This window comes from Oryzias latipes, chromosome 14, assembly GCF_053564925.1.
Source record: "Oryzias latipes strain Hd-rR chromosome 14, Olatipes_Hd-rR_3.1".
Taxonomy (NCBI): Eukaryota; Metazoa; Chordata; class Actinopteri; order Beloniformes; family Adrianichthyidae; genus Oryzias; species Oryzias latipes.
Window position 1 is genome coordinate 16604764 of NC_136250.1, and position 17106 is coordinate 16621869.

Below are 17106 nucleotides of genomic sequence, written 5' to 3' on the forward strand. Positions count from 1 at the left end.
ATTTTGCAAACACAAATTAGCATTTTGTCAACTACATTTTTTATTTTGTGGCCACAAATGAGCATTTTGTTGGCAATAATTTCTATTTTGCAAACACAAATTAGCATTTTGTCAACTACATTTTTTATTTTGTGGCCACAAATGAGCATTTTGTTGGCAATAATTTCTATTTTGCAAACACAAATTAGCATTTTGTCAGATACATTTTTTATTTTGTGGCCACAAATTAGCATTTTGTTGGCAATCATTTTTATTTTGTGTCTACAAATTAGTACTTGTGGGCACAAATGAGCAATTTCTGTGCACCAATTAGCATTTTTTGGGCAAAATTAAGAATTTGTTGACCATTTTAAGTATTTTGTGGGCAGACATTAACATTTTTGGGAAGGAATTAGTATTTTGTAGGTAATAAGTATTTTGTGGGCACAAAGTAGTACTAGTAGGAATTGATGATACTTAAATACTACTACTTTCCAATTTGTGTGCTCAAATAACTTATTTTTGCACACAAAATAATAATTTGTGTGCCCCAAATGCCAATTTGTGCCTACAAAATACAAATTTGTGTTTACATAAAACAAATTTTTGCCCCCAAAATCTTAACTCTGGGGAACTTTTTTTCTGTTACGTCCAAGGCTCTGTACTATATAGTTTAATAGTTTCATTTTAAAGTCCGTTCAACACTGGGTGAAGGCTATTGTACATCACAATAGACCTCTATGAATTGATATCCATCAGATGTATAATGCATATCTATACCTTTAAGCTTTGAAATAGATTACAGGTGTAGCCGTGCCAAGTGGGGAAGACATTTGTCCTGTGGAAGCTCCTTCTAAGCCCTAAAGACTTCCAAACCATCATTATTTCAGTAAGTCTCATTATTTATCATCATGGTTTCACTCTGACTCAATCCTGTTCCTGTCATTTTTTTTCTTGAGTTCCTTTTTTTAATCTAAAAATATAAAGAAGAAGTGGGTGATCAGAGTCGATCTTAAAATTAGGCAAAATCCACAGATGAAAACACAACTTCAAAACTTTTTTTCTTTACAAATCTACATTTACTGTTTATATTCTAAACATGCATATGTATGGTGTCAATTCAGCGCCTAAAGTATTGCGCATCAAAACCGTAAAACCGCAAACCAATCCCCAAATCCGCGAATCAAAATGCATAAATTGAGAACTAAAACCCACAATTTGCAACCAAAAGCTATAACGCAAAGCACAATCCTATTTCTCAGCTACCGATTTGTTTTCTCTGAAATCGACGTTTTGAGTTGCGCTTTTATTCTGAAATTGTCTTTTTGAGTTGACAGTTCACGGGCAATTATTCCCAGGCTTGACATGACTGATCCTGACACTGTCGTCAAAAATCGACTTTGTTTAATCCGTAACAGTCAAGAAATGAGCCGGAAACCCTGCTAGCATTGAGCTAGCTAGCTAGCATGGCTAACACAGAAGAACATTGTTTACAATGAATGGTTATAGTTTTTCATGCAACATCTTACTTTCTAACATCTTTTTTTCCCTAGCAGCTACTGGTGGAGCTCCTCATCTGACTGTGCTGGCATCCTCCGGTTACACAAAGTACACGTTTGATAGTTTAATAAAGTAAAAGATTTGAAAAACATGATAAACTTACCGGCACGTTCTGAAAGTGGTATGTTGTCGTAAGACTCGGAGTTATTCGGTAGCCAATGAGCTTCTGGATGCGGGAGAAGTCCCGCCTCCCTTCCCCTTGACTGACATGACACTGATTTTACGTGTCGACAGGTTTTAGAATCAAAACTGCAAAAAATAAAAGCGCAACTCAAAATGACGGTTTCAGAATGGTAAGAAAACAAATCAATAGCTCAGAAATAGGATTGTGCTTTGGGTTATAGCTTTTGGTTGCAAATTGTGGGTTTTGGTTCTCAATTTAAGCATTTTGATTCGCGGATTTGGGGTTTTGATTGGCGGTTTTACGGTTTGATGCACAATACTTTAGCCACTGAATTGACACCACACATGTATGGAGTGACTTAGAAAGTTTTGTGTGCAACATGGTGGCAGAAATATCACTTCATATACATGTGCTTGGGTAGATTTTTTGCACCAGCACCTTAAAGATGTTAAATTTCAGGCGTCACCAGGAGCTTAGTTAAACTAAGGTTTGTATTCTGTCTAGACCAGGGTTCTGCAACCTGAGCCTCCATTTTGGCTCTCTGGCTTTGAAGAAAAGGCAAAGTTTTTACATTTTAATTGTAAATTAAAATTAAATGATTGATAAGAAAAAAAAGTAAAATAAACGGACTAAAACTTTATTTAACTCATTCACAAACAGTGTACAAACAAACATCAAGCCGAGCTGAAAGGGTTTGGCATTTTTCCGTGCGCCATGTATCACATAAAATTAAGTGAAGGTCAGTAAGCACAACCAGAATTAAGGTGCACCAGATTATAAAGCAGATTGCCTACTTTTTGAACAAATTTAAGGGTTTTAAATGCACCTTAGGTTTGGAAAATACAGCAAGGGTCACTTAATTAGCTCGGATTTAATTTTAATTAGTTAGATTTACACATTTCTCACTGAGGTGCACCACAAATGGTCAAATAAACTATTTATTTTATTTTATTTTTTATTATAGCTACAGCTATATTTGCTGGATTGAGATGATCCTATGTGACATAGGATGTCTTTTAGTGTGAAAGGAAGTCATGTGAAACTTTGTTAAAAGAAAAAAAGTTTAATATAAAAAAAGACTATTTTCTCTTTATGTTTTAATTATGCCCAAAAACAATCTTTCATTTATTTTTATCATAATAGTATCAATGACATAAATACAAATCAGTGTTTATTTTTGTGAAGGGTAAAGTAAGATTTTCTTTCTCCTGGGTTGTGGTTGGTGAGAAATTAACTCAAATGCCTCTTTAAGTATTGAAGGTTGCAGACCCTTGTTCTAGATGGTTCCAAACCTTTGATTCTTCATGATTTTGTTTTATAACAAAAAATAGCTTTCTGTGGCAAACTGCAGCCAATTCAGGGAATTAATAGCTAAACTGTAAGTACAAAAGGGAGTACTTGCGTCCCAAACTTCCAGGCTTTCACAAGCTGACTCGGTTAGGCAGCTGAGTTTAATCAATTTTAGTAAAATAGAAACTCATCTGATGATTCCTACTTAACTCAACTTTAGAACCATTGACTGTATATGAGGACTGGACTGAGTGATTCCTTCCTCCTTGTGTTCCAAACAGGAAGTATCGGCTGGTTCCAAGAAGCCAAATCTCATAGACTTCTACTGAGAAATAAACAGCTACTACTCAGTCATCATATTTGTCAGAGTAAACTTTTCTTGCTCTGATACCTTTTTTAACATAATTTTTTATTGCACGTTATTCAAGTTATAAACTGACCAGACAGATGCCTCAGTAAATGAATGTGGTGCCCGTTCGAAACATTTGATTGACAGATTGACAGATTGTGTGTGGCGTGTTTTTAGTAGAAAGGGTGTGAACTTTAAACAAGCTCTCTAATTGGCGAGATTGGTTTCCATAGAAACGATGACCTAGACCAACTCGGACCAGAGTTTACTCTGGTTCCAACATTGTCCTTAATGCGAAAAAATGCAGACTTAATTGTTTCTAGTTGTCATATACAGCCAATCATTACAAGTGAGTTATTCTGTTTTCATGCACATTTTAAAACAATATCTCTGTCTCCCATAGATTTTTTTTTTATCCAAATTGATGTTGTACTTGAAAAGAAATGCGATGTCATTGCAAAAGAGGAATTGATATATTACTCACCCTGAAAGAAAAAAATGATAAAAATGTGATAAACCACAATTTTGTCAGTCTAGATGGTGTGCTAAAAACAGTTTATTGGCATATTATTCCCACTTGTATTGCAGTTCTCGAATGTTAGAACATTGAAGTAATCAGAAAATTACAAATTCACTTAAATCAAACACACTTTAAACTTTTTTTTTCTTGCACTAGAAATAAATGGGCCCGTAAACATTTCATCCATACATGATCATCAGTGCCTTTTCAGCAACACTGCAGTAAATTTCTGTCCCTGATCTGCCCCTCCACAGCACGCTAGCGATGTATTACCCTCCACAGCACGCTAGCGATGTACAAGTTTACCCTCCACAGTTGAATTGGTTAATTAGAATGGAATTCAGGGAACAAAATGCCTCTTTGTTACGTTGAGTCAGTTCAGTTTAATGTCATGAGACAGTACATAACACAGCAGTGCTTTTCAGTCTGTTTTGTGCTTTTACTACATATCACCTATAGAACTATATACATTTTTTAAGAAAAACCCTGCACTTTTGAAAAGCATAATTCGAGTTCATTTCTAATTAGAACTGTCACACCCTCTATTATATTCATAGCTTTGAAGGAGTGCTCAGCAAGCCTGAACATGACGGTGTCAGGCACAAGTGAAAGGCAAAATCTGATCGGTTGGTGTTTTGGCTTCCTGTGTTTCATCCGTGTGGAATATTGCAGAAAGATACTGTAGCTCATGCATGTGGGTTTGTGCTCTCTAAGGATCGTTTCTGGAAGTTACACTCAATCCTTGTTTGGATTCGCCAAATTTGATTGAGAAAAGAGAACAATAACACAGCCTTCCTTTGAGTGGACTTGTGTAGCCCAGTGTCACAACGATCTCCTCCTCATGACTTGATAAGCAGCCAGGAAAAGACACAAGGGACAGATTTCCATCTGGCAAAATAGATTGCTTGTCTTAAATAGCGCTGGAACTCAGTAATAACTCACGCTGTCGGGAGCAATGTTGCGTCATTATTGAAAGAGTTCCAAAGAAGCAGCTTTCATTCGTCTTTAAAGTTAGCTAATTACCTCACAAAAACAGAATCAGTTATGAATACATGATATTAATTAGAATTTCCACTACAGTTGCTAAAGCTGGTTGTATATAGTGAATATTACAGCATACAGACTCTCAGATTTAGAGCTGAGTCACATTCATGCTTTTAAAGTTGTAAGCAAATCTGTGCGGAATTTATTTTATCCCGAGTGATTATTACTAAACAGCTGCTTGTATTTGTGAGTGGAGTACAAAGAGTACGCAGCCATATCTGTGCTCCTAATTGAATGCATATTGTAGATAATTCAGCCCTGTGATATACCAAATAGATAGTAATAAATACATTCAGTATAGATTATTGCACCTTGTGCATACACACAACTTGAGGGAGAGTCCAGCATTTGTCACCAGAGGATGCAGTGTTAACATGTGCAGCTGCCTGGCGCCTGCCTCACTGCCAGTGGGTTTCCAGCAGCACAGGTAGTGTCATGAAGGTCAGCATCAGGCCACTGCAGCTTTGCAATAGGACACTCCATGCCGAGCAGGGGAGGAGGAGCACTGCAATAAGAAGAGGTGGAGGATGTTGTATTTTCGCACATAAAATAACAGGAAGGTGACTGCTGCGGGGAACAATGGCCATCAGGGGCAACTTACTTTTTTCCACCACTGAAGTTTTGGTCGCTGTGGCTGACTCAGCTTGTTTGATGTTGCAGGTGAAGTTGGACTTGCCATTGGGAAGGTTTTTGAACAGCAGGCGGCAGATGTTACCCGGGAAGAGGCGGGCTTTGGCACGGTTCTTGAAGGGTGCGTGCTGTTCCTCGTCAGGGTTGGTGGTGTCAAGGAGTCTTTCCCCCTGTGTGTACTTGCAAAAGGGTTCTGGTGACTCCTGGGGGAGTGCATATTTGCAGTCCATCCTCAGATGGTTCTCCCCGACCGAGCAATAGGACAACTGAATCACTTTCTGAGCTGATGCAAAGCCTGGAATTAGTGCGACAACAGAGATGCTCAGACTTTTTAGCAAATTCAACAAATACAAACTTTTTTGTTCAAACATGAACCAAAAATGGGAGGAAAAAAAAAACTTTATTTAGAACAGATATCTTACCAAAAAGTAATATTGTTGTGAAAAGGAGCATCCTCGCCAAGTGTCCTATTAGGAAAAAATCAAAGCAAATAAATCATTGAAGTTAAAAAAAAAAAACAACACCTCTTCATTTTTGTCACTTAGGTTAAAACAAATATAGCTTGTTCTGCTGTAAAGGTTGGGATGAGGTTTCAGGGAGGTTAAGATCATATTTCTGAAGCCTTATTCCATCCAACAAACAAGAAGTTCCCTCAATAATCACAACACAGCCCCAGTGTTTACGCTGCAAAAACCTCAACTGCAAACTTCACTGGTCAGTTGCCAAGACTGACGCATTTTTTAGCCTAACCTCTCCACAGAATGTAGACTGATTTATTCACTTTCTGAACAGGTAAAAGAAAGTGCATGAAGCAATTCAGCCGTATTTATTTTTGCTTTGTGCAATTTTAGTCAAATTCTTGCTTGAGTGCAGGTTGGAGCCAGATATTTCCTCCAGAGCAGGTAAAAAGAGAATCAGTCTGAACAGAGCATCATGATGCACCACAAGGCTCAGTCTATATAATGACAGTTTAAGAATCATTCTTACCTTGTCTGGTGCGTTTTGAGTCCTCCTCAGTGCTCTGCAGTGTGATGCCGGGAGTAGATACAGTAGAGGTCGGCTTACAGAAGAAAAGGGGAGAGGGAGGGGGGACAAAACAGGGAGGGGAGGGTAAAGAAAATGCTGCTCCAGTGGACTTTGGGGACGTTTCTCAGGACAGTATGAGGATTTGTATAGATTTTTAGCCAATTCAACGGCTTACACCACTACACAAACATGTGGTACCATTTTCACAGATTTAGGTTTCTGAATGACCATTAAAAAAGAAGTGGGTGGTGTTAGAGTGGGGGTGTTAATAAGCTAAGACACCTCCGATTTCCTTTCCAGCGACAGGGACATTGAAATGTGTCAGCGGTTTCTCTGCAGCTTACCTCACATTAGACTGTGTATGCATGAAATATGAACACATTTTATATGCTGAAGGTCTCTTATAAAGCTATAGTTGCACCAATGTCAGAAGCAAAACCCACCCAGGAGTGTTAAAACACAATAAATTGACTAAGAAAAAAAAAACAAGGGTTGCAGGGGGAATTGCACCACGAAATGACCTAAACTGTCAAAAAAGGTGTGCAGAAAATGACAATAAAAAAGACGAGAAGGATATTCAAAAATAACACAAAAAATCTGATTATAATAATAAATAGAAATTGAGCAAAAGTCTATGAAAAATAGATGAATCTATTGTGAAATAATCTCAATTAGACCCTGACTTGAGGTGCAAATTCCCCATAAACTTTCCCTCCAAGAACCTCAAAAAGAACAAATCCACAGGAACGTCACACCTGCTTAACGTGAGGCTGGTCCATCCTAATTTTAGTTAGGATATGTTAAATCATTGGGAATTTAGCTGTTGCTGCATAGCTGCAATTATTGTCAGTTGACATAAAGAAACAGGATCAAACATGCACACAGTGATGAAATATGTGCCAGAATTCTTCTAATTGCCACTGTAAACTCTTTCAATTTGACAGTGATGCTTGTGAGCACATGGAAAACAGGTTTAGCAAAAACAGTGCTGTATAGCTTACACACACCAAATACTATACCATACAATACTATACCATAGTTTTACATTGAAAAATAATGTAACCGACCTCTTTATTTGTTCTAAACGACATCTCTGTCGCCTACTAAGTTTAAGAGTTAGCAGAGAGCATAGGTGTGGTTTGCCACTCTGTGAACCATCTGAATACAAAAAGGGAAATAGCAAAAGTTGTATCTTGGAAAATTCCCAGAGCTGATCCCACACTATCCCTCTGCATCTCCTTCACACAACTCATCCATTTTGTCAAGGTCTTCGTGGACAGCTGCTGAACCACTGCCACGCTGCAACAGTCTCCAGAGACTCCCACAGAAATGTTCCAGAAATGTTCAGACTGCTCTAATCCCGAACAACGAGAGGGTTCCCGCCCGCCACCTTCCACCGTCTGACACATTAAAACTCTGTGTTCTTTAAATTAGCTGAAAAGGCAGGTTAAGGTGATCCCTGCCAAAAGTGTTCATTAGGGATTCTGTTGCTGTAATCCCTGCTTCTCAGTTGGATACTGCTGGTACACTGCAGATGAAACACGAGACATCGCCTACTCCTCTACTCATCGACAACACTCTGTACTCCAAGTATTTGTGTACAACACCACCACATCTTTATAATACTTCACCCTTTCAGGCCTACAGTGGTAAATATCTTTGATGGTTGGGAGTGAGGGACCCTCACCCACACATCATCTATGTATATACCCATTGGTTGATGGTTTCAATAGAAACATTGTCCAAAAACAAACATTCTAACACAATGTAGTTGATGAACCTAACATGCTTTCTTGCTGCTATCCTACTTCTAAACCTGTCCGTCATTCAGCCCATCTCACGGTTGATGACAGCTCTGACAGGCTGCAATCCCCAGTGACCCCAAATAAGAAGAAGCACACATGAAAAATGGATGAATGAAGGCAGTGACAGTCAATTACTTTTGTGAAAGTTTTGGTGGTCCAGCCTGACGGCATATTGAGGTTTAAAAAGTCTGCTCTTCAAAGTCTGGAGAAGGCTACAGAAGAGTTTGGTTAAATTTACGAGTTCAAAATAGAAAGAATCTTAAAAACCCCAGTTACCTTCTGGGGAAGACCAGACGTAACAAAATAAGCAAATTGGGAAAAATACTGTAAAAAACCATTGATGATAATGACTGCAATCTAAGAAAAACAGTGAGAAGACTACATAAACGTGTCTACTGATCTTATAAAAGTCATGCAGAGAAATCAGACAGCTATGAAACAAACATATTTGGTCAAAATGAAGACTGATTTACACAGAATGAGATTTTCCTTTTTCATTAGAGTCAATGGTACAAAGAGCTGGCCAAATGGGCTATTGTTATTGGGGATGTGCTCCAAAAAGCATGAGTGTTTGTCTTATTCATGGCCAAAGATCAGGAACAAACGTACTCAATCCAAGCCAGAGGGAGGTTTAGTGTTTTTGGCTGAAAGCTCTTCTGACAGACATCCTTCCATTGCTGACCTAAAACTATAACACCAAATATTTTGGTTTGCACTTAATCTGCTCACAAACTGAAAAGTCAACTGACTTCCTGTTTGAGGTTTGTTTTCTAAATACACTCACAGAAACTAGGTCATTTCACCAGATTGTTGTACAAAAGTCAGTACACATTCACTTCAATGTAAGAGAACATACAGGATTCAAAAAACATTTTTACTTGAGCCGTTACAGTTGATAAAAGTTTTTCAAGAAACCTTTAACTTTCACCTCACTATTTGTTCATTTTTCAGATCAAGCTGAGGAGTGTTATTTTTTTTTAAATTCACATTTAATTGTTAAGACCTCAGCTCTGAAGTGTCTCAAGAGTTGCCAGGTTTATTATGCTGTCTTTGTTTTTAGAAAACCTGCAGTTAAAGAAAAATATCTCTAAAAGAAAAACAGAGTGAAACATTTGCAATAACCATAAATGTTTAATGAGCATTACATACTTTTGTTTCGTCTAACTGACTGCAGTTTTCATTCATGCAGGCTTTACATTTATAGATTTGAATATTTTTTTCAATAAAGCTTAATCTAAAAAACAATTGATGTCCCTTGTGAACAGATATGCAACACACTGACTAAACAGCTAAAGCTTTACAATGATTATTATTATTTTAAATCATTTGTCATTTATTCATTTGGAGCAAGTTTAGCTCGTGCTGGTTTGCGGCGCCTTCCGTCCGTGAAACCCGGGTTCAACTCCGGGCTGCTCCCTGTTCCCTTCTCTACCTCTGCCGGTTCCAAGCCCGGTTTGAGAAGGTTGCGTCAGGAAGGGCATCCGGCGTAAAACATTGCCAAATTTACCATGCGACTTGTTCGCTGTGGCGACCCCTGATGGGAGAAGCCGAAAGTGGAAGAAGATTTGTCATTTATTCATTTATTTTTAAAGTTGCACTCCGGAGGGGGGGGTATTCCAGAAAGCAGGTTATGTTAGTTATCATGGGAAGTTTGAGGCTAAGGAAGCGGATAACCTCAGCTTTCGGTTCCAAAAACAGAGGTATGTTTCAGGGTCTGCTTAGTTCCCATAGCAACTCGTGCTCTGAACATAATCTGGTCTGGAGCAGTTTTAGTTGAAGGTTAGCCGTCACCTACTTGAGGGCAAAGGCAGAGAAGTTCAGAATGAGCTGTCCAGGGAGATGACGGCAGGAATTGTCAGTCGAGTGAATTTATGTCCATGTTTACCCCATCATGTCGGCTACATAGTTGCCAGCTCCAGGCTGCAAGGTTTGATGTTCTGGTCAGAGATGGGGACTTGGAATTAAAACTCAGCCTCACTGGGACTTGAAACGCAAGCGCTGGTACTTGAACAATGTTTTGGGGATTTTCATTCAGTCTTTATCTTTACCTTCAAAGTCAGATTCAACAAAAGTCTCTGTGCTGTATTCCTTATTTTAAGGTAGCCATATTTCTCATTTAAGTAGGCTGTTATTAAAAACAAATATCACAAAACTTTTAGGAAGACTGACTCTTGAACCTTGACTTGAACTTGTAATCATGGACTCAATACTTGACTTGAATTCACAGCAAAAGACTTTAACAATCCTAACTAAAGTAAAAGTTGGTTAAAACTTGAATTAAATTATTTTTTAATTTCTAACTTTGCTGGGTTTTTCATTGACATTCTTTAGTCTGATCAAAATTCAATGGCTTTTCAAATAGTTTTTTGTTCACTAATTTAACAATGAAAAAAAGAGACATTACTTTTTTTTGGGATTAAAACAGATGTTAGCCTAATAAAATACGATACATTGTTTCTTATACAACTCTAATTATATCTACATCAACAGAAGAAAATCACAAAAATTTTGAAGAAGTTCATTCATAGATTTCTTAAATTAGACCTTTAATGTTTAACATTGATAAAACTCATTCAGATCTGTTTTCAAATTTGCATGGCTATTCCCATTTTTGTCCGGTAGAGGGAGCTGTTGAGCTGAACAAATACGAATCTTGAGTTATTCTTTCTAAAAAGAAAAATAATTAAATAAAAGCAATTAAAAAAGACACGGACAGGAAATTTAAACAATTTATAAGGTGAATGCACTAAGTTCAACTTTATTGCAATTATGGGTAATATCGCATTGTTTCCATATTCGCGAAAAAAAAATTAATAAGCATTACAATTCTATAAGAAAACAAGCATGTTCACTGTTATAAGTAGATCTAACCTAGAACACAGTTATTTTTTCATTTTTGCAATTTTTATTTTTGGCGTCTGCAATCTGTCTGCCTGTGTGTTTAAGCGAGGACGCAGGGATCTGCTCCACTATGATCATCCTCTGCGGCTGGAACACGCATTCCCGCTCATCAGCAAAACGCAGTGGAGGCTGGACGTCAGGTAAGACCGGCTGTTTGATTTCTCTGTCTTAAAAACAGGACAAATCGGGTTGAGATTATTGAGAAATGAACAATAAAGCCAGAGTTTTCCTGCAGCTTCATCCACCTCTTGTGGCTGCCTTGCAGCTGCAGAGGACAAAGTGCACGCGCACGGGGAGAGAACCTGCAGATTGGCGCAGTGCAATGAAACTGCATGGGCGTAGACTCATCTGCATTGGGGCTGCAAGCAGCATCAAGGCCCGCTTTCACGGTGTGCTGTATTGCAATGGCTCCGCAGAATGATGCTGCCCTGCATCCTCTGTCATTGGAGTTTCTGGGGACACAAATGTCTGCAGTTTTGGTCCAAATGGGTTCTGGTTCTGCACGTTCACCTCCGTTATGTCCCTATAGCTGAACTTCTTAACGCAGTTGACGGGACGTGAAGTTCTGACCGGACCCTCACTGGTATGGAGCTCCATCTGCTGCTTGCGGCCTGCATCCTCTTTGGCAGAGTGATGATGACGCACCAGTATCACAGTATGTTTCCTCCTCCTCCTGTTTTTAGTTTGTCACTGTCCAGGAAAGAATACCATTCATATTGTATTTGACATATTGATGTTATTTTCCAAAAATGGAGCAATCTGTCAAATGAAATACAAGTTTGAAATATTTTAATTTTAATTCATGTGATCCACAAGAGATCCAAATTTGCTCAAAAAAATAGTCTAATAAAGAATAATAACACACTTATCTTCACATTTTTGTTGTTTTGTGTTTTCTTATAGGTTTTCCTTTTCATATTCCATCATATTGCTTTGTTCTTGCTTCTTTTTTATCAGTTGGCTAAAAGTTTTCTCAATAATGAAAGTCAAATCAATTCTCCTCAGTCTAGTAACATCATCAGAAATAAACATTCTAGATCTTCTTTATTTTCGTTCAATGATATTGCCCTTTCAGCCGTTTTTCAACAAGTGTAGAGAATTTCTTTTTCTTTTTGGGCTACATTTAGGTTGTATTTGAGTTCCTTTGGAAGTATGCAGACCTCAAGATTAAAATAAGTGAAAGCTAAATATAGTTATTAGCCAGCAAATACCCAGATTCATCATCATCATCAGATTCCACCAGCATCATGTGGATATTAAAATCAGTTATTGTCTGTTAAGGTCTTACACGTTCCTAATTGTCAAGAAACAAAACATAACTGAGGTCTTGGATGGTACTGTAAAGCATCATTTTGTGACGGATTGGCAAAGGAGGAAACCCAGGAGTAGGGGGGACACACCACAGATCCTCAACTCAGCAAAGGGGTTTAATGTCATTAGTGAACAAGCCAAAAACTAGGAAAGGTTCAAAGATTCTCCAACACTAAACACAGAAAAGCCACACCTTATAGGAGCTTAATGAATTCATAGCTGGCGTGACTCACAGGAGATTTCAGGGCAAGGGAGGATCAGGAGAAGTCACAGCCTGCCAGACTAATCAAACATTTCATGACACAGTTATATTTGTGTAGGTCACAAAGTTGTAAAGTGTTTTAGTAAAATATATTTAAAATGCATTTAGTAAAATAAAAACACCAAATCACAACTACGCAAAATATAAAATGATATAAAGGGGTGGGATTTAATAAATTTGCTTCTTCCAACTCCTTTTTAAAGCCATAAATCAAACTGTACTTGACTTTAGTTAATTATCATTATTAATTAACCTAATGTGACCTAAGTGAGAATTGTTTTACTGCATAAATCTCAATCCTGAGTAATTACACTATTAGGAGGATGGCATCTCATTCTTACATTTTTGTTCATTTGTCTTTGTTCTTTTATCTATGTATTTTTTTATCAAATTGATTTTTTTTTATATTTGTGTTTCAAAACAAAGAAATCAAATCATAATAATTCTGCCATTTAGCCAGCAGGGAGCAGCAAACTGGTGGCTCTTCTATTCTCTGAGATTCTAGAGAAGGATTTTCAGCTAAATTTACAAATCTAAAAGGTTCTAATGGTTTTATCACCTTGTATATATTATCTTAATTCAAATATACAATATTAAACTATAGAGAAGGTCAATTTAAAACCTTTTCTTCTTTAAAACTAAATAAAGTTGTTGTGTTTTACATTATTACAGCCGCATGTAAATATTTTAAAGGGCTCTTTAAACCCACATGAACATATTTTCCGAAGTTCCAAACAAATAACAAACACATTCCTGCAGGGAAAAATGATGTTATCCACTCCCTGAGATAACCCTTTAATACGAGGATCCAAAAAATGTTTTTAACTTATAAGACAATAACAGTTTTGTATTCTGAGGGTCTCCTTTGGCTTTTTCTTTTTTTTCAGTGAACCCCATCTATACGTATTTCTTTACACCACAAGGGCCCCAGATGTTTCCCTGTCTCACTTATCTGGAGAGAAATGTCAGGGTGGACTGCGAGTTCCTGGCCACCGACCAGGTCCCCGGCCCGTACTGCGAGTATCGTCAGGACAGCCGGCTGGTGGGCAGCACCTACCCCAACATGGTCACCTACGTATCCACAGACGACCGCAGGAGAAGCAACGTCAGCCTAGTCTCTCCCAGTCTGTGCCGCCTCACCTGGGCCCCAATGGCCGACGAGAAGCCTTACACCTACACCTGCAGGGTATATCAGGGCAACAGCTGGAAGGAGAACAGTATGGCGGTTCATCACAGTGAGTCCTCACCTTTTGTCTCTCTGTTTGGTCTTTTAAAGCCCAGGAGGACCTAAAACATTCTCCTCTGTTTCAGGAATTCTTCCGATCTGCTGTGCAGTGAGTGTCATGTTCAAAACAGCACCATGGTTTTTGACTCTGGTGATATCACTTCCTGTGGCCGTGGGTCTCGTAAGTCCTTGAGGCGGAAGGGTCACATGAATGGACATTATGGACAAATATTACATGTTCATCATAATCAAAGAGAGGCAATGCAGCACTACAACTGTTGATGCAGCAAAGTCAGTACAGAATCTTTTCTCCTTTAGAAACCCCCCCCCCCCCCCCCACAATGTCTAAAGAGTGATCGAGTGAACGCACTTTCACCTTCAAATGTGTAACAGAAGTGGGAAAAGGACATGGAAAATAAAGCACTTATATGTACGCTCTATTTATTCTTTTAGCAAAAATAAATCATTTACCTCTTAAAACCTTTTTCTTTATGTCTTTGTTTGAAATCACTAAATTTCATGTGAGATTTCATCATGTTTCATATCTTAAAACCTTTGTAGTGCATTTTTTCAGGAAAAACCATGGCCTATTCATTTTATGGTTTTTTTTTAAATTATTTCTGTGCTCATGAACTTTGTTTAAAAGTGTCAGTATTAGCAAACATTCATGCCCATTAAAGGGATCATTGTTGATGCAATTGCAGCGAACCAGATGTCTGTCTATGAGGATGCTCAGACACTGGCTTTTGTTGGCTCTGAGCCATTGTTTGGCATGAACACATGCTGTGTATTTGTCTCATTGGCTTCTGATGGGCAGAAAAAGATAGACGTGTTCTTCTTTGTGCTGTAGCCACTAATTTTCACTATTCTGATGTTTACTTCATAGTTGAAAATGAAGCTTTTATTTTTTTTGATTTTTCTGGTAAAGAAATTGAGGATTACTTAGTGAATTTTCCATTTTTTCAGCTTCTTCATTAAGAAAAGATCGGAACTAATAATTGTAAATAAATTAGTAGACTTGTATTAGGTCAGTTAGCAGAAAATTTTTCAACTATGTGGCCTTAACAATCTTTGATGGATAAATTATAATGATATGGTTATTTTAAAAAAATTACCCACTTAAGATAGTTGAACGGAACAAGAGTGTTAATGTATTTATCTCTGTTGTAAATTTGAGCAGGTTTTATTGGATGCATGGGAACAAACTTATGTAACAAGCCACCTAGTGGTCACTTGGTAAACTGACCTGGCTCAACAAATGAGGCTCCAACAGGAAGTTGAATTTCTTCCCAGTTTCCAGATACAAGCAGCTCGCCCCAGTATTATTTTTTGATCAGCCATATTTTTCATAGTTAGTGAAGTTATACAATACCCAGAGATGAGAGCCAGTCTTGAATAAAGCACGTTGCTTAAAATTTGCAGTAAAGTGTTCAATGTCAACGCTGCACAAAACTGTAAATTAGTTGTGTTTCAGGAACTGATACAGCTGAATACTTTACTAAACCTGGCCTTTGGACACATTACTAATAATTTAGCATGATCCAAAAAAAAACAACAACAAAAAAAAAAAACAACCATACTGACAAACTCATATACCAAATTATTTCTGCTGTGTAACAGACCTTCCTGTGAGCTCAAAGCCACTTCTTGACAAAGATAACTGCTTGTCATTCTCTTCAAAAATTCCTCTGATTCATTGAACTATTGCTTAATGTTCTGCCCTGTGCAATGAGAACTAAGAAAATGAGTTTCAGTGTTTCTCTGTGTATATATAAAATACAATATTATATAAACACTAATATCATATATACATTACAATATGAAATATTGGTTTACACATTTAAACACTTAATTCTTTATTTCGTGACTACCTTGGTTTTTGAAAAATAGCCCTCAGCATTTAAATGAAAGATGTTGCTAATTTTTGCACATGATAATAAGTATATTTTCAAATTTTATTTAACCGACTTCATTTCTTTCTCAACATTGCACCCCCCTACAAAAGGTATATCACAATGTTACAGGCTGAATTGTCGTGTCACACTTTTTGCAAGCAACCATGAAAATACTAAAATAAACCCAAAAGGACTGTAATACCAAAGTACAGTTTTGCATATATAGTGATATAAAACGTTTCCTCTTTCTTTAAGCATTTTGTTTGGTATAATGTGGTTTTCTAAACACAATAATACTTTTTTGGTGTGGATGCTTGAGTTACAGAACCTAGAAATCCCTTTATTCTGGATCTTGACTCCAAGCTGGTTGCAAAGATAAAAAATGAATGACTCCTTTTACTTTGACAGGAATAAAAAGCAACATTTCAAAAGTCTGACATAACAGAGATGCAACACGATCCCCTTCCAGAGCTGTCAAGAATTAGGATCAGAGTTTCTCAGGTTGCTTTTATGTGCAGTGGTTCCACATCATAAAGAGACTTTGATTGCCCTCAGTGTGTGGCTTCTGCCCTTCTACGTTTACCCAGAAAGAGTCCAGATCAGCTGATAAAAATGAGGGCCTGTGACAGGAAATGTGTTGCACAGCAGGAACTGGATTTCGTCATTTTGGTGTGTGCATTTTGACGCTTTGTATATGTATTAATGTTCACACAATTCCTCTTCAACAACTGTTTGATTTTTTTGTTCTGTCTTTAATTAAAAATGTCAACATTAAATTAAAAGGTTATGCTAATCTTTTAACTAAAAATGCCTTTTTTTGTTTCATCACTTTATTGTAGCTTCATTGTTAAACCACAACATGTCAAGTCAATAGTGTGACCAACTTGTAGAATAAAGGTTATGCGTTCCAATGTTTTTTTTGTTCTTTTCTGATGCCTTTTTGGTAAAAAAATAAAAAAAATAAAAGTCATCCACCTTGAAAAATGGAAATGAAGCTCTCATTTCTCCCCTACTACATATTATCCAACTATGAAACCAACCAAAAAACAACAAACCTCATATATATTGAGGCCTGAAGCTGCTTAGTTTGAATTTGACAAGCCCTTTTCTACCTCTTGAACACTAGATATAACTAAAGTTGCCATCAGTCTTCTCTTTTCCATTTGTTTTTTCTTTTCTGCTGAA

The 17106-nt window shown here is 37.4% G+C and overlaps 2 protein-coding genes across 5 annotated transcripts; one reads left to right on the top strand and one right to left on the bottom strand.

Annotated features, from left to right (window-relative positions):
• The first annotated feature begins 849 nt into the window (after positions 1–849).
• si:ch211-215c18.3 (uncharacterized) lies at positions 850–16905 on the top strand. Of its 4 annotated transcripts, XM_078930381.1 has the most exons (5): positions 850–868; positions 11274–11368; positions 11758–11883; positions 13689–14036; positions 14113–16905. In XM_078930381.1, exons 3-5 carry the CDS (start codon positions 11814–11816, stop codon positions 14217–14219), a joined length of 525 nt encoding a protein of 174 aa, XP_078786507.1. In that variant the 5' UTR covers positions 850–868; positions 11274–11368; positions 11758–11813; the 3' UTR covers positions 14220–16905. The 4 variants fall into 4 exon arrangements, with proteins under 4 accessions (XP_078786507.1, XP_023818493.1, XP_023818490.1 ...); XM_023962725.2 differs by lacking the exon at positions 850–868 and having other exon boundaries at positions 11247–11368; positions 13725–14036; XM_023962722.2 differs by lacking the exon at positions 850–868 and having other exon boundaries at positions 11255–11368.
• thy1 (Thy-1 cell surface antigen) lies at positions 3841–6616 on the bottom strand. Its single transcript, XM_078930383.1, has 4 exons — positions 6484–6616; positions 5919–5963; positions 5468–5791; positions 3841–5371 (listed from the first exon to the last, which is right to left on the bottom strand). The coding sequence occupies exons 2-4, from the start codon at positions 5947–5949 to the stop codon at positions 5265–5267; spliced, it is 462 nt and encodes a 153-aa protein (XP_078786509.1). The 5' UTR covers positions 5950–5963; positions 6484–6616; the 3' UTR covers positions 3841–5264.
• Positions 16906–17106: the final 201 nt, after the last annotated feature.

Excerpts from the sequence above, each read along its gene's own strand:
- thy1 (XM_078930383.1), bottom strand. The coding sequence starts at position 5,949 with ATGCTCCTTTTCACAACAATATTACTTTTTG. Across the intron at positions 5,792-5,918 it reads CACAACAATATTACTTTTTG|GCTTTGCATCAGCTCAGAAA; the intron begins GTAAGATATCTG and ends CACTAATTCCAG. Across the intron at positions 5,372-5,467 it reads AACTTCAGTGGTGGAAAAAA|TGCTCCTCCTCCCCTGCTCG; the intron begins GTAAGTTGCCCC and ends TTCTTATTGCAG.
- si:ch211-215c18.3 (XM_078930381.1), top strand. The coding sequence starts at position 11,814 with ATGGAGCTCCATCTGCTGCTTGCGGCCTGCATCCTCTTTGGCAGAGTG. Across the intron at positions 11,884-13,688 it reads GATGACGCACCAGTATCACA|TGAACCCCATCTATACGTAT; the intron begins GTATGTTTCCTC and ends CTTTTTTTTCAG. Across the intron at positions 14,037-14,112 it reads CAGTATGGCGGTTCATCACA|GAATTCTTCCGATCTGCTGT; the intron begins GTGAGTCCTCAC and ends CCTCTGTTTCAG.